General features: G+C 40.4%; 1 protein-coding gene across 1 annotated transcript in view; it reads left to right on the forward strand.

Annotated features, from left to right (window-relative positions):
• HERC2 (HECT and RLD domain containing E3 ubiquitin protein ligase 2) overlaps nt 1-12,896 on the forward strand; it is a gene marked incomplete at both ends in the record, with an annotated part of 160,691 nt that overhangs the window by 99,154 nt on the left and 48,641 nt on the right. Inside the window, 9 exons of the mRNA XM_084253432.1 lie at nt 1,913-2,055; nt 3,231-3,498; nt 3,645-3,781; nt 4,246-4,344; nt 5,109-5,277; nt 5,373-5,498; nt 7,309-7,417; nt 7,529-7,673; nt 12,131-12,316. Of these exons, the coding sequence (XP_084109558.1) occupies nt 1,913-2,055; nt 3,231-3,498; nt 3,645-3,781; nt 4,246-4,344; nt 5,109-5,277; nt 5,373-5,498; nt 7,309-7,417; nt 7,529-7,673; nt 12,131-12,316 (1,382 nt within the window). The remainder of the gene's footprint in view (nt 1-1,912; nt 2,056-3,230; nt 3,499-3,644; nt 3,782-4,245; nt 4,345-5,108; nt 5,278-5,372; nt 5,499-7,308; nt 7,418-7,528; nt 7,674-12,130; nt 12,317-12,896) is intronic.

The following is a 12,896-nucleotide window of genomic DNA, read 5'->3' on the forward strand; positions in this document are numbered from 1 at the left end:
AGCACTGGGTACAGTCAGAAGCACGGGAGGGTGAGAGAATTCACCAGAGCCAGAGTGGAGAGCAGAGCAGGCAGAAGGGCCGAAGTACACTGCTGAGGGGCGCAGCGGGCGGCAGGAGAGGTCTGCGCGCCATGTGGGACCCTCCTCCGTTGGCCGGGGAGCAGCCGGGGATCGAACCGGGGCTCCAGAGGCTGTGGGCAGCCTCGCAACCCAGCGCTCAACCGCTGTGCCACCCGGGAGGCCTGAGACAAAAATATTTTAAGAATAAAATCACATCTGCATTTTTAACAAGGTACATTGATAAAATGTATATGTGTTCAGTGCCATGGAAACATGACAATGGTGAACCAGAAAGCATTTTGCTATGAATATCTGTTTGTGAACATGCCCTATATTTACCTGCTTACTGAAGTAGTGACAGTGGAATTTGGGCTGACTTTATTTTCTTTATTCTTTTTCACATTTAGTTTTCAAAAATGAGCTCCTGTCACATTCAATAGAAAAAAACCAAAGGTGTGAAATACTTTTTCATCATCTGTTGAAAGACAATGAGTTAAGTGTTATGAGGAACATGATAGTACTTTTTTATACTTTTTACTTTCTGGGGCAGGTCAGGGAGTGAGAAAAGAAATGCAGGTGGTGAGTCTAACGTACCAGTCAGTGTGCTGAGGAGAGTGTGCCCAGCCTCACAGGCATCCTGCAGATGGCAGGGGTCTGGGGAAGGCAGCCCTGATACTGAGGGACCTGGAGTCTCCCTCCTAGTGGAGGAGACAGTAGGAGCACAGTTGTAAGCAGTAAGTCTTTAGAAGGGTGTTGAAGAGTCCGCTTTACTTAAGTGCTGCAGAGGCTGTGGATAGCTTCAAAGGTTGCATCTTAACCCTTGCACCACCAGGGAGGCCCAGGAGTGCTTTCTTAATGACAAGAGAAGAGAGCATTTTGAATTTAATTTTAATATGCTGAGTGTGAGGTAAATCAAATTAAATAGTGCAGATTCATTCAGTGTTTGAGAGGGAGGGATCATGAGGTTAATTCATAATGTAGATGAGGAAACCAGAGTCTAGGGAGTTGGATTGGCTGTTCTGTGGTCAACTTGATGAGAAGATGTGGCAGAGCTGAAAGGGTTACCATCCTCACTTGGGGCAGAGGAGGGGCTCCAGACGGAGCTGTGTAGAGCAGTACTTAACAAAGTACCCACCACCATCTGCTTTTATGAAGTTTTATGAGAATGCAGACCTACCTGCTTGTTTAGGTGACCTCTCTGGCCCCCAGTGCTCTGCAGTGGAGGCGCTGAGTAACTGTGATAGACACATAGCCAGGAAATCTGAGATTTCTAGTCTCTGGTGTAGGTTAATTGATCTGTCACTAAACCAAATCATCAAACCTAAATGCTGTGCAGGACTGAATGGGCTTTGAGGTAGAGGGCACCAGGGCCTGGGGCAAATAAATGGGCAGTGCTGCAGCCTCTGAAGCTACTCAGATAAAGGCAGACAAAAAAATGACCTTCCTGATCACATGACATATTTAGAAGTGGTGTCAGTTTATGGTCTGAACAGGAGTTAGCTGGTAAAGTCAGTACTCGGAAAACAAGCTCAAGAGTGTGGGTAGAATGGGTTACTGAAGCAGTGAGTGTGCACCAAGAGAGAGAAGGTGTGAGAACTAGAGCAAGGGCAGCAGTCCAGGACATAGCTTTTGTTGGCTCCAAGAGACAGATGAACTAATGAAGGGCAGAGATCAAAAAGCAGGGGTGGAAAATTCTTTACAAGTTAGTTTTTGATATCCGAAACTTGAAGATTTTGGTTGTCTAGTGCTTGACGACATCGAAATCGTACCCAGGCAATCAGTGCATTGTCCTGAATAGTGAAGACTTTGCAGTTGAAAATATAATGTTATGTATATTTTGATTTTAAACCAGATGATGGAGCAGCTGCATCCCCTGACCTTGGGGACATGTCTCCTGAAGGGCCACAGCCCCCAATGATACTCCTGCAGCAGTTACTGGCCTCAGCCACACAGCCATCTCCAGTGAAGGCCATCTTTGACAAACAGGAGCTTGAGGTACAGTCTGCAGCTTGGCAGCTTCAATCCAGCGTGCTGAGCTCTGAACAGTTTCTTCCTAGATGTCTTTGCTTAAGTGTATGCTGAATTTTAAATGATAAACCAAAATAATTCTTATGATTATTTAGGCTTTCACCACATGTGTGCCTCATAATACCAGTTAGAGAAATGAAGGGGTTGAAATTTAATCTTATTTTGAATTTGTGTGAATTATTTGAACAAAGTTAACTAGATTCAGCTTGGATTCAACGCTCTCCTATTCAACGGATCTTTTTCCAGGAGATGCTTTTATTAAAGGAGCCCTGTTAGATGTGGAGCATCGCTCGGCTGGCTTGTTTCTTTCTCTCCAAAGCCTTTCTGTGTGCCCCAGGGCTCTCAGCCCTTGGTCAGTACCGAGCCTGTGAGCTGTGCCAGTTAGCTGGGGGGCCAGGCTGCCTCTGGGGTTGTGGACATGTTCCTATAGAAATGTGACCAGATCTAAGAGTGATGGGAACTTTCATGGAGGGCTACGTTACAAAAACATGCTTGGTTTAAAATAATAGCAAGTTTTAGGTGCGGTGAGAGCCAAGGAGATGGGAGCAGGGAGCTGGAGGTAGGGCATCCCCAGCCACAGGTCCCAGCTACGCACATGCTCATTGGTCCATTCCAAGTCATTTCCCAATAGCCTTTCCTTTTCCTTATTTTATACCATGTTTACCCTCCAGAGTGGTTCATTTACCCTCAAATCTTTGAGAGTTGACTTCATGGTACATGAGAGAGTCTATGTTTCTGGTGTGTTGTAGGGGGACTCTGGGCCACTGCTGCTCAGGGGGACACATTCCATACTCTCGATCCCCAGACCCCTCAGTCTGCGTTCGCTCAGCTTGTTTCCCACTCTGCTTGGACCTGCTGTGGCACTTTCCTTAATGAACATTGATGATGGACGAGTTAACTAGTCTGTGTGCTATAGCAGGAAAGTTGTTTGACTGCCAAGTCTTTCCTCTGCATTAGACTATGAAATTTGTCTTTGCTGTTTTTTAATATGTTTTATCTGTTTGTTTAAAAATACACACGTGCATCTGATTTCCTTCACTTCTGCGCTGTGGTTCACAGTGGAAGTCCACACTTTGCTTCTGCACAGAATACTGTGTCACTGGACTTTCAGAAACCTCCTGACTCCACTTTCATCTGCCCAGGCTGCTGCGCTTGCCGTGTGCCAGTGTCTAGCCGTGGAGTCCACTCACCCATCCAGCCCTGTGTTTGATGACTGCAGCTCCAGCGAGGCCACCACTCCTGTGCCTGTGCAGCACATTCGCCCGGTCAGAGCAAAGAGGCGCAAGCAGTCGCCTGCCCCTGCCCTGCCCATCGTGGTTCAACTCATGGAAATGGGGTTCCCCAGGAGGAACATAGAGTTTGCGCTGAAGTCGCTCAGTGGCGCCTCTGGGAACGCTGCTGGCTTGCCAGGTACTGCCTGTTCCCTGAGGATGCTTCTGTGAGTGTGCCCACCCCTGTGGGCATGAAGGTTCCCCTGGAAATACTGACGCCGGTCCTGTGGACAGGTGGGTGGGCGTGGGCCTCACTGTGGGTGTACCTCGTGTGCTTGCTCTTAGGTGTGGAGGCCCTGGTCGGGTGGCTGCTGGACCACGCTGACGTGCAGGTCACTGATCTCTCAGATGTGGACACAGGGTCTGAGGACTGTTCGGACGAGGAGGTGGTGGAGGACGTGGATGACTCGGCCTTTGCTGTGGTCAGTGCTCCCTCATGACTGTCCCCTGCTTGTCCTGCGCCTGGGCTCTCCTACCTTGCAGGGCCCTTTCTGTGCTTCTCCTGGGTTCCTGTGGAGCTACTAAGTACCACCTGGGTTTTCTGTGTTTGGACTCTTGTTTAAATATCTGACAATGTTGGTATAGTCACTAGAAAGTACTTTATTAAGAAAGCATGTTTTATATGACACATTAATTTCTGACTTGACTGAATTTTCATGGGCTTAATTTGGAAATGCCTCAAAAATTTTCTGTACTTAGAGTTATTGAGATTCACTTCTGCTTAGTATACTGTTGCTACTACTCTTTTTTAAAATGAAGATTTTTACACTGGAAACATTATCTGATACTTTATTTTTTTTAATATTATAGAGTTCATACACTTCTTTTTTTTTTTAGTAGGTTTATCTGGTTCTCCATTTTAAAGAAATGTATTCATATTTTGTAGTCTACTGGTGCTGTTGTAACAGAGAGCCAGACTTACAAGAAACGAGCTGATTTCCTGAGTAATGATGATTATGCTGTGTATGTGAGAGAGAATATTCAAGTGAGTAATTGCTTTGCCTACAGCTTTGCTCAGGTTTTCATCTAGCAAATGCATTGTTTGCAGTGTTGCAGGGTTAGGTCATGTCAGCCTGCTCCCTTCATGAAGTCCTGTTAGTTGTTCCTCTCAGTGCATCAGCAGCCATTAATGCCAACGCCTAGACCCGTCATGACCGGTAAGATAGTAGTGACTTCCTGATTTTGTCAGCCCTGCTAGATTTGTTAGCAGGAGTTCTGTTCTTTGAAGAAAATGTTCTTTTCAACTCTGATCACTCTTTATAATACAGTTTACAGAGTGAAGGCAGGATGTCTTTTCTGTTTTATTGTTTGGGCTTTATCTACTTTCACTATGGTGAATTGGTATCCTGGTACTTAAAAAAGGTGACTAGGAACCTTTGTTTTGTTTATTGTCATTATGGTGAATGAATTGAGTGTTGTGGATTTGATGTGGTTCAACCATCATTCCTCTTGATCAGATTGTCCTTTTGGATGACACTCTGTCCTTTTGGATGACATCCATCTTAGAGTTTCAGCTTCCCTTGCTTTATGATACACATTGTTGCCAGTTCATCTTGTTTGTTTCCTGCCCCAGCTGTTTAAGCTACCTAGTTTTCCAAAGTGCCCTGGTTCCATTTAGTGTAAACTGATCTCAAGACTGCACTCTTGGTGCTTAGAGAGAAATCTTTTCTTAGGAATAGAATAATTCACTTGTAATTGTTCATTTCATCTATACAATAGAGTGGTGTTTTAATTTAATTTTAATTTTAGGTGGGAATGATGGTTAGATGTTGTCGAACATATGAAGAAGTCTGTGAAGGAGACATGGGCAAAGTGATCAAATTGGATAGAGATGGATTACATGACCTCAATGTGCAGTGTGACTGGCAACAGAAAGGGGGCACGTACTGGGTTAGGTATATTCACGTGGAACTGATAGGTGAGCATGTTCTTTAAGTTCCTTCGGTTTTTCTTAATTAGAGACCGTTTCCAGAAATAAATGCTAATTATAGTTCATTTATATGGAATCTTTAGGCTATCCTCCACCAAGTTCTCCTTCTCACATCAAGATTGGTGACAAGGTTCGTGTCAAAGCCTCAGTTACCACACCAAAATACAAGTGGGGATCCGTGACTCATCAAAGTGTAGGGGTTGTGAAAGGTAATATCATCAAGGCAATAAAATTACAAATGCTAACTTCTCATCAGCTAACATAAGCGCCTTTTTCCTTTAATACAAGGGCGGAAAAAAAAAAAAGCAAGTGTGACAAAAGTGCCACAACACACAAATAGTGTCCCTCGTGTGTCAGCACTTCTAGACCAGGCGCACACCCATCATAGAACAGGGTCAGATTTATTAACTGCTTGCAGCTTGGGAGGACGCATACCCTGGGAATTCTGGGGTAATGCCATAATTGGGTGTAAGAAAGAACCAGTGGGATAAGGAAATAGGAATGGGATAATTTGGGGTGGGTTCTAAGTGTGGTAGCATACTAAATATTATCGAGAAGGCAGTGGTAAAGAAACAGTTGTGCATTTAGCTGCATGGGGGCTTAGATTTGACTTGATCAGACATTTTGCAAGAATGGTTTTGTTTTGTCTCCATTCATCACAGCCATAAGGTGTCTGTCATTGGTGCTCTGTAAACTTGCCAGTCTTTCTGTCAAATGGCTTCTATATGGGTGTCTGGCCAGCTCTCTTGGGTCAGGGACTGGTTTTCTCTCTCTCTTTTTTTAATGCTGTATATGCAGTTAGCACGAAATGTCAGAATGGGAATGTGCAAATAATAGGAATTAGGACCCTGAAACACAAATTCTTCTGAGTTTCTATCTAATGTTACTAAGATTCCAAATCAAGTATATGACACACCTTAAAAAGAATAGTTAATCTGGGCCTCCCCGGTGGCGCAGCGGTTGAGCACTGGGTTGCGAAGCTGCCCGTGGCCTCTGCGGTGCCAGTTCGATCGCCAGCTGCTCCCCGGCCACCGGAGGAGGGTCCCACATAGCGCGCAGACCTCTCCTGCCGCCCGCTGCTCCCCTCAGCAGTGTACTTCGGTCCTTCTGCCTGCTCTGCTCCCCGCTCTGGCTCTGGTGAATTCTTTCACCCTCCTGCGCTTCTGACTGTACCCAGTGCATGCATAAACAAAAACAAACAAACAAAATAAATAAATAAATAAATAAAAACATGGCTCTATTAAAAAAAAATAGTTAATCCATTGTAACAGTTACATGAGGAATAATTAAGTGGGAGGTGGTTTTAGTTTATCTTTAAACTCTTTCAAGACAATGAAGACATCCTGTTTGTTTTTGAACCTTGCAGGAGACTGTCTTAGCATCAAATAGCTAGTTTTGAAAATTGGCCACAATGTCAGGGCTTCCTCTGTGGGTAAGGGTGTCACAGTTTCTTAGGCTGCATAAAAATGGCTTACTTTAGTTTAACATTATTCTTTGCTAAAGACGTTCTTAAAAATTTTACAAAAGAAAACAAAGCTAAATTTTGTTTTGTTTGGAACTTGGTTTGAAATTAATGTTTTGAGTAGCAGAGTGCTCTCACTAAGGAGGATAAGAGGTATCTTAGCGTTAATATGATTTTTATTCGCTAAGATGCTGAATGGTGTTTTTGACTTGGTGTAATTAAAAACAAACTTCCTTTTTAGTGTGAGAATGTGAAGCGTATACAGAACACAGTATAATGAGCCTCCATGTACTTATCACCTGACTTCAACAGTTGTCAGCTCCTGGCCAAAGTCGTCTTACCCACATTCCCCTCCCCTCGTGACTTTTTAATCTGCCACTCACTGATATGTGTTAGTTCATCTCTTAGTATCTTAGCATGTCTCTCTGAAAGATAGGAACTCTTTGGGAAGCATAAGTAAAAGCAGCATAATATTAAATGACAAGTTGTAATTTACGTTTAATTTTAGGTTGTTATTGGTGATAAAGATGTGTCAGGTGATTTCTGCTCTGTCCTAGCTTTCAGTGCCAATGGAAAGGATGTCATTGTCGACTTTCCTCAGCAGTCTCACTGGACCGGGCTATTATCTGAAATGGAGCTGGTGCCTAGTGTCCATCCTGGGGTTACGTGAGTTTTGCTTTTTTTTTTTTTTTGTATTCCTAAGCTTGCTTTGGGAACAATGGTTTTCTCTGAAATTGATTTTAATAAATGACCTCATCTTTTTTTTTTTTTTTAAAGGTGTGATGGCTGTCAAATGTTTCCTATCAATGGGTCTAGATTCAAATGCAGAAACTGTGATGACTTTGACTTTTGTGAAACATGTTTCAAGACCAGAAAGCACAACACCAGGCATACATTTGGCAGAATAAATGAACCAGGTATGGTAGAATGGTTCTGTCCTGTCTTTCATCAAAGTTTTCATGAGATAATTATTGCGGACACAAATGGATTTAGTTTTCCTCTTGTAAACTTCATATTTATATGGCAATCACTGTTCAGCATGCACAGCAGAACAGGAAATGGACTCCTACCCACTGATGACGAGCTGTCTTTTTTTTTTTTTAATTCAAGGAATGAGGATCCATAGGAATTAACATAATAAAATTTGTTGGCTTATCTTTCCATAAAGAACATTAATAATACAGTATTCTAAGAAACAATTGGGCTGGTGAGGAATTGGATTAATGGAAAGGGAGTCTTTTTTTTTTTTTTTAAGATTTATTTATTTATTTATACAAGTACTGGGTATAGTCAGAAGCGCGGGAGGGTGAGAGGATTCACCAGAGCCAGAGCAGGGAACAGAACAGGCAGACTGACAAAGTACGCTGCCGAGGAGAGCAGTGGGCGGCAGGAGAGGTCTGTGCACCATGTGGGACCCTCCCCCGGCAGCCGGGGATCCAACTGGCGCTACAGAGGCTGTGGGCAGCTTTTTAATCCAGCGTTCAACCACTGCGCCGCCAGGGAGGCTCTTATATATTTTTTATGGCAGAACACGTACAACATAAAATTTTAATCACTTTTAAGTATACAATTCCAGAACTGTTGCACAACCATTCCCACTGTTACCAAACTTTTCACCACTCCAAACAGAAACACTATACCCTGAAACAAGTCCCCTCTCCTCTCCCTCAGCTCCTGGGAACCTCTGATCCGCCTCTATGAATTTGAGGACTCTAGGTACCTCATATAAGTGGAACCATAAAAATTGTCCATTTGTGTCTGACTTACTTCACAGAGCCTTGTTTCTAGGGTTCATTCAAGTTGCAGCATTTTTCAGAATTTCATTTCTTTTTATGGCTGAATAACAATCCACTGTACGTAAATACCACATTTTGCTTATCTGTTCATTAGTTGGTATTTGTGTTGCTTCTGCCTTTCAGCAGTTGTGCATAACATGGCTGTGAATGTCAGTGTACAAATCTGTTCAAGTCCCTGTTTCAAAAGTAGGAGAGCAATGCAGGGTCATTGGTAGTTCTTTAACTTTTTGAGGGAGTGACGAAATATTTTCCACAAAGACTGTGTCATTTAATTCTTGCCTGCAGTCCTTACCATTTCTTCAAGTCCTTACCAGTTTTTGTTATTTATCATTAAAAAAAAATTACAGCCATTGTAATGGGGGTGAGAAATAATATCTTATTGTGACATTGATTTGTGTTTCCCTAATGACAAATGACATTGAATCTCTTTATATATGCTTTTTTTACCATTTATATACCTTCTTGAGAGACATGTCTGTTCAGGTCATTAGCCTCTTTTCTAAACTTTGCATGTTGAGTTGTAGGGGTTCTTTATAAATAAACCCTTATCAGATATGTGATATGTAAATATTTTATCCTGTTCTGTGGTTTATCTTTTCACTCTCTTGGTAGGATCCTGTGATTTCAAATGTTTTAAATTTTAATGAAGTCCAGTATATCAAATCTATGTATTTCTTGGGGTGGGATGTCTTATCATTTACTTAGGTTTTTTTAAATTTCTTTCAGCAATGTTTTGTAATTTTCCATGTATAAGTTTTGTGCTTTGTTGGTAAATTTATTCCTATTTCCTGTGCTATTTTAAATGGAACTATTTTGCTAATTACCTGTTTGGAATGTTTGTTGCTAGTGTGTAGAAATACACAGTACACATTTTCCATATAGCAGCTTTGCTGAATTGGTTTATTAGCTTAGCTTCAGGCTTTTCCTGTTGAGGTGAATCCTTAGCTCATTAGCTTCTCACTTTCATCTTTTCTAACATATGAACTTAAATTTTTAAGTTTCTTTTAAGGAAAACTTAGGCTGTATCTTCAGTGCAGATATGTAGTAATATTTCATTATTCATTTTAAAGTACTTTAAAAATTCCTTTTGAATTCTTTTCTTATATTCATTGGTGTTTAAATTTTCAACAGACCTGCTTTTTCCAGGTAACTTTTTTCTCATTTCTCTGCCTTCAGAAGAATCTTTGATATGTTTTGATCATATGATTCAAAATGTGATGGGATTTTATTAGTGTTTCATGTGTTGTGCCTAAAAGAAAGGGTTACGAGTTTTGTGAAGTTAGTTTGCTTAGTTTATCTTTTTCTAGCATTTTACCTTTAATCTTTCTGTATTCTTTTGTATATATGTGTATTTTGTGACTTGTAAACAGGTTTTATTTTTATTTTCAATATGATATTTGTCTTTTATTTGGACCATTCAGGTATTTTGTTAAGGCAGTTACTGATATGCTTTATTTAACTTGATCAACTTCTAAGTGTGTTTTATTTGCCTCTTCGGTTTTCTGTTCCCTTCTCTGTTCCATCTTTTTTTGGACTTATTTTGTTTATTATTTGATATCCCCCACTGTCACTCTTTCATTTAATGCCTCAGAAATTGCACGTATTTTAGTGTATCTTTACATGTTCTAAAAATGTTGTATATATTTTTAGTATTGGTTACTTAAGATATTACAGCTTCATCTTTGACTTGAAAAAATCTAATGTTATTTAGTATTTTTACTCTCTTCCTAATAATGCAAGAATCTTAGATCTATTTAACTTCATTTACCTTCATTCTGATTTAAATTATCATGGTTTTATTGGAATAACTACTCAGCAATCAAAAAAGATAAACTCATGCCATTCACAGCATCATGGATGGAGCTGGAAGGGATTATGCTCAGTGAAATAAGTCAGAAGAAAAAAGAAAAATATCATATGATTTCACTTACAGAAGGAATGTAGGAAAAACAAAGGGTCAAAAAAAAAGGGACAAAACTTAAAGACAAACTACAGATCTGAGGCATACAGCAGGGGACAAGAAGGGAGTGGGGTCAAACCAGGGGAGGGAAGTGCACAGGAACTTTGGTGACAGTTTATGGGTGATGTGGTGGGAGATTTATGGGATTTATACCTGAGGGGAGAAGTCAGATACTGTATAAAAATGGTCAGCAGTGTAGGAAAATAAAAAGGTTTAGTCAAAAAAATAGAATAAATTACCATGTTTTTGTTAGCATGTTTTAAAATTTCACACACAAGCATTTTAGCCATACAAGATAGTATTATTGATGTATATAGCCAGTATTTGTTTCGATTTTTTTCACATGACATTATAATTTTTCTCGAGTCCTTTATGAATCTTTCATGTTTCCACTTATTACTGTTTTTCTTCGGCCTGAAAATTTTCCTTAATATTTTCTGTATTTTGTATGTGGTTATGAATTCTGATTTTGTGTGTTGTAAAATGTTTTTATTTCACCTTCATTTGTGAAAAAGATTTTTGCTGGGAATTTCTTTCAGCACTTTCAAAACACTATTCAGTTTTAACTTGGTTTATATTATTTCTGCTGAAATCCCCTGGAAGTTATATATTTTGGAATTTTTATTATTATTTATATATTATTGTTTCATGAAAGCCAGTTGCTCTTTATCATTTCCCCTTAGTCTGCTTTTGAGATAATTCTTTTATAAATTTGACATGTGCCTAGAGATGTACTTTTTAACATTCATCTTCCTTGGGGTTTTAGAATAGCTTTTTTTTTTTTTTTAAGAATAGCTTTTAATTTTTGTTTATTGGTTTATTTTCCAACTTTATTGAGCTATAATTGACACATAACATTGTATAAGTTTGAGGTGTTTGGTGTGCTTATTTGGGGTGTGTGTGTATTTGTGTGCATGGGTGGTGAGAACATTTAAGATTTCTCTTAACAACTTTCAAAGTAGGGTGTTTTAAATCTGTGGCTTAAGAGCTTGTCAGTTTTGGGTAATTTTCAGTTATTCAGTATTCTTCAACAATCATCTTCTCAGAAACTGACAATACCATCAGGGAAAAGCAGCCCCTGATCCCTGGCCCGTAACCCTCCATTTGTCTCAGGCCTCCTCAGAGTCTAGTCCCATTAATTCTTTACCATTTTGTTAACTCTGAGAGTGTCAGGATTTATTCATCTTTAAATGGTTGTCTGCCTTTTCTAGCTGTCCTCAGTGGAAGGGCTAGATGAATTTCCAGATTTGCCATTAATGGAAGTAGAAACTTTTATGAATTTGTTTTTGCTTGGCATTTATAAAAACATTTTTAACAATAATTCTGCTCCCCCAAGCTTTCATGTAGCCATGCATCTGGCAATACATGACTCTGTTACTACTTGGGGAGAGTCAAGTGGAGTATATATCATAGTGTTATTTGAACTTCTTCCTATAGGTTGGAGTGAAGTATCTTGACTAGCCATTCTGAAGCCACTTTAGGGATTTATTAGCTCCTTTAACTTGAAAACTTGCTTTTTTTATTGAAGTAGGAAACTCATTAGTGTAGTACTTTTTATTTCTTGGTTGTGAAGGTTCTGTCCCACAAATGCTAACGCTGTTTGACCACCATTAAATAGGACAGTCTGCAATATTTTGTGGCCGTTCTGGAAAGCAGCTGAAGCGTTGTCATAACAGTCAGCCAGGAATGCTGCTGGACAGCTGGTCCCGGATGGTGAAGAGCCTCAACGTGTCCTCCTCTGTGAACCAGGCTTCTCGTCTGATCGATGGCAGTGAGCCCTGCTGGCAGTCATCTGGGTCACAGGGAAAGGTAGCAGCCTCTGGCACTTCCAGGGACCCTTTCCATTAGAGGACTTTGCCTTTAGGGCTTCCGAGTGATCTTTGAAAACCTCCCAAGTTATACTGTGATGGCACCTGTCAGCTCTCATTTTATATTTTAGTTCATAATTATTTTAAAGTTATAGAGTGACATACCATTGTGTTTTTCTTGTCAGAGACTTTAAATAATAACAGATTTTATCTAACTGACCAATTGATAGAGGGTAGAACAGGGTATTGTTCTGTTTTTATAAGATGTTTGAGTTCAGATTCTGCTTCCAGTTAGAAGTTTTTCAACTATATCCTAACAAATTCATGTTGATCAAATGCAGCCATGATTGTACTTATGGGTGGGTATACATTACCTGACCATGCAGGTCCGCTGTAGAGAGAGGGACTCTTCCTCCATTTTCACCCTATAGCCCATTTCTTGATGGGTATAAAAGGACACATTAGGCCAGGAATCTACAAGCGCATCTTTTCTGGGGCTTAAGTGAGATTTTTCTTTAAGAAGCAAATAATGGAGTAGAATAGTCATATCTCTGCCAACTTAAAATAGCAAATTTTATTTC

The sequence above is a fragment of the Talpa europaea genome (assembly GCF_964194135.1).
Source record: "Talpa europaea genome assembly, chromosome: 14".
NCBI classification, from domain to species: Eukaryota; Metazoa; Chordata; class Mammalia; order Eulipotyphla; family Talpidae; genus Talpa; species Talpa europaea.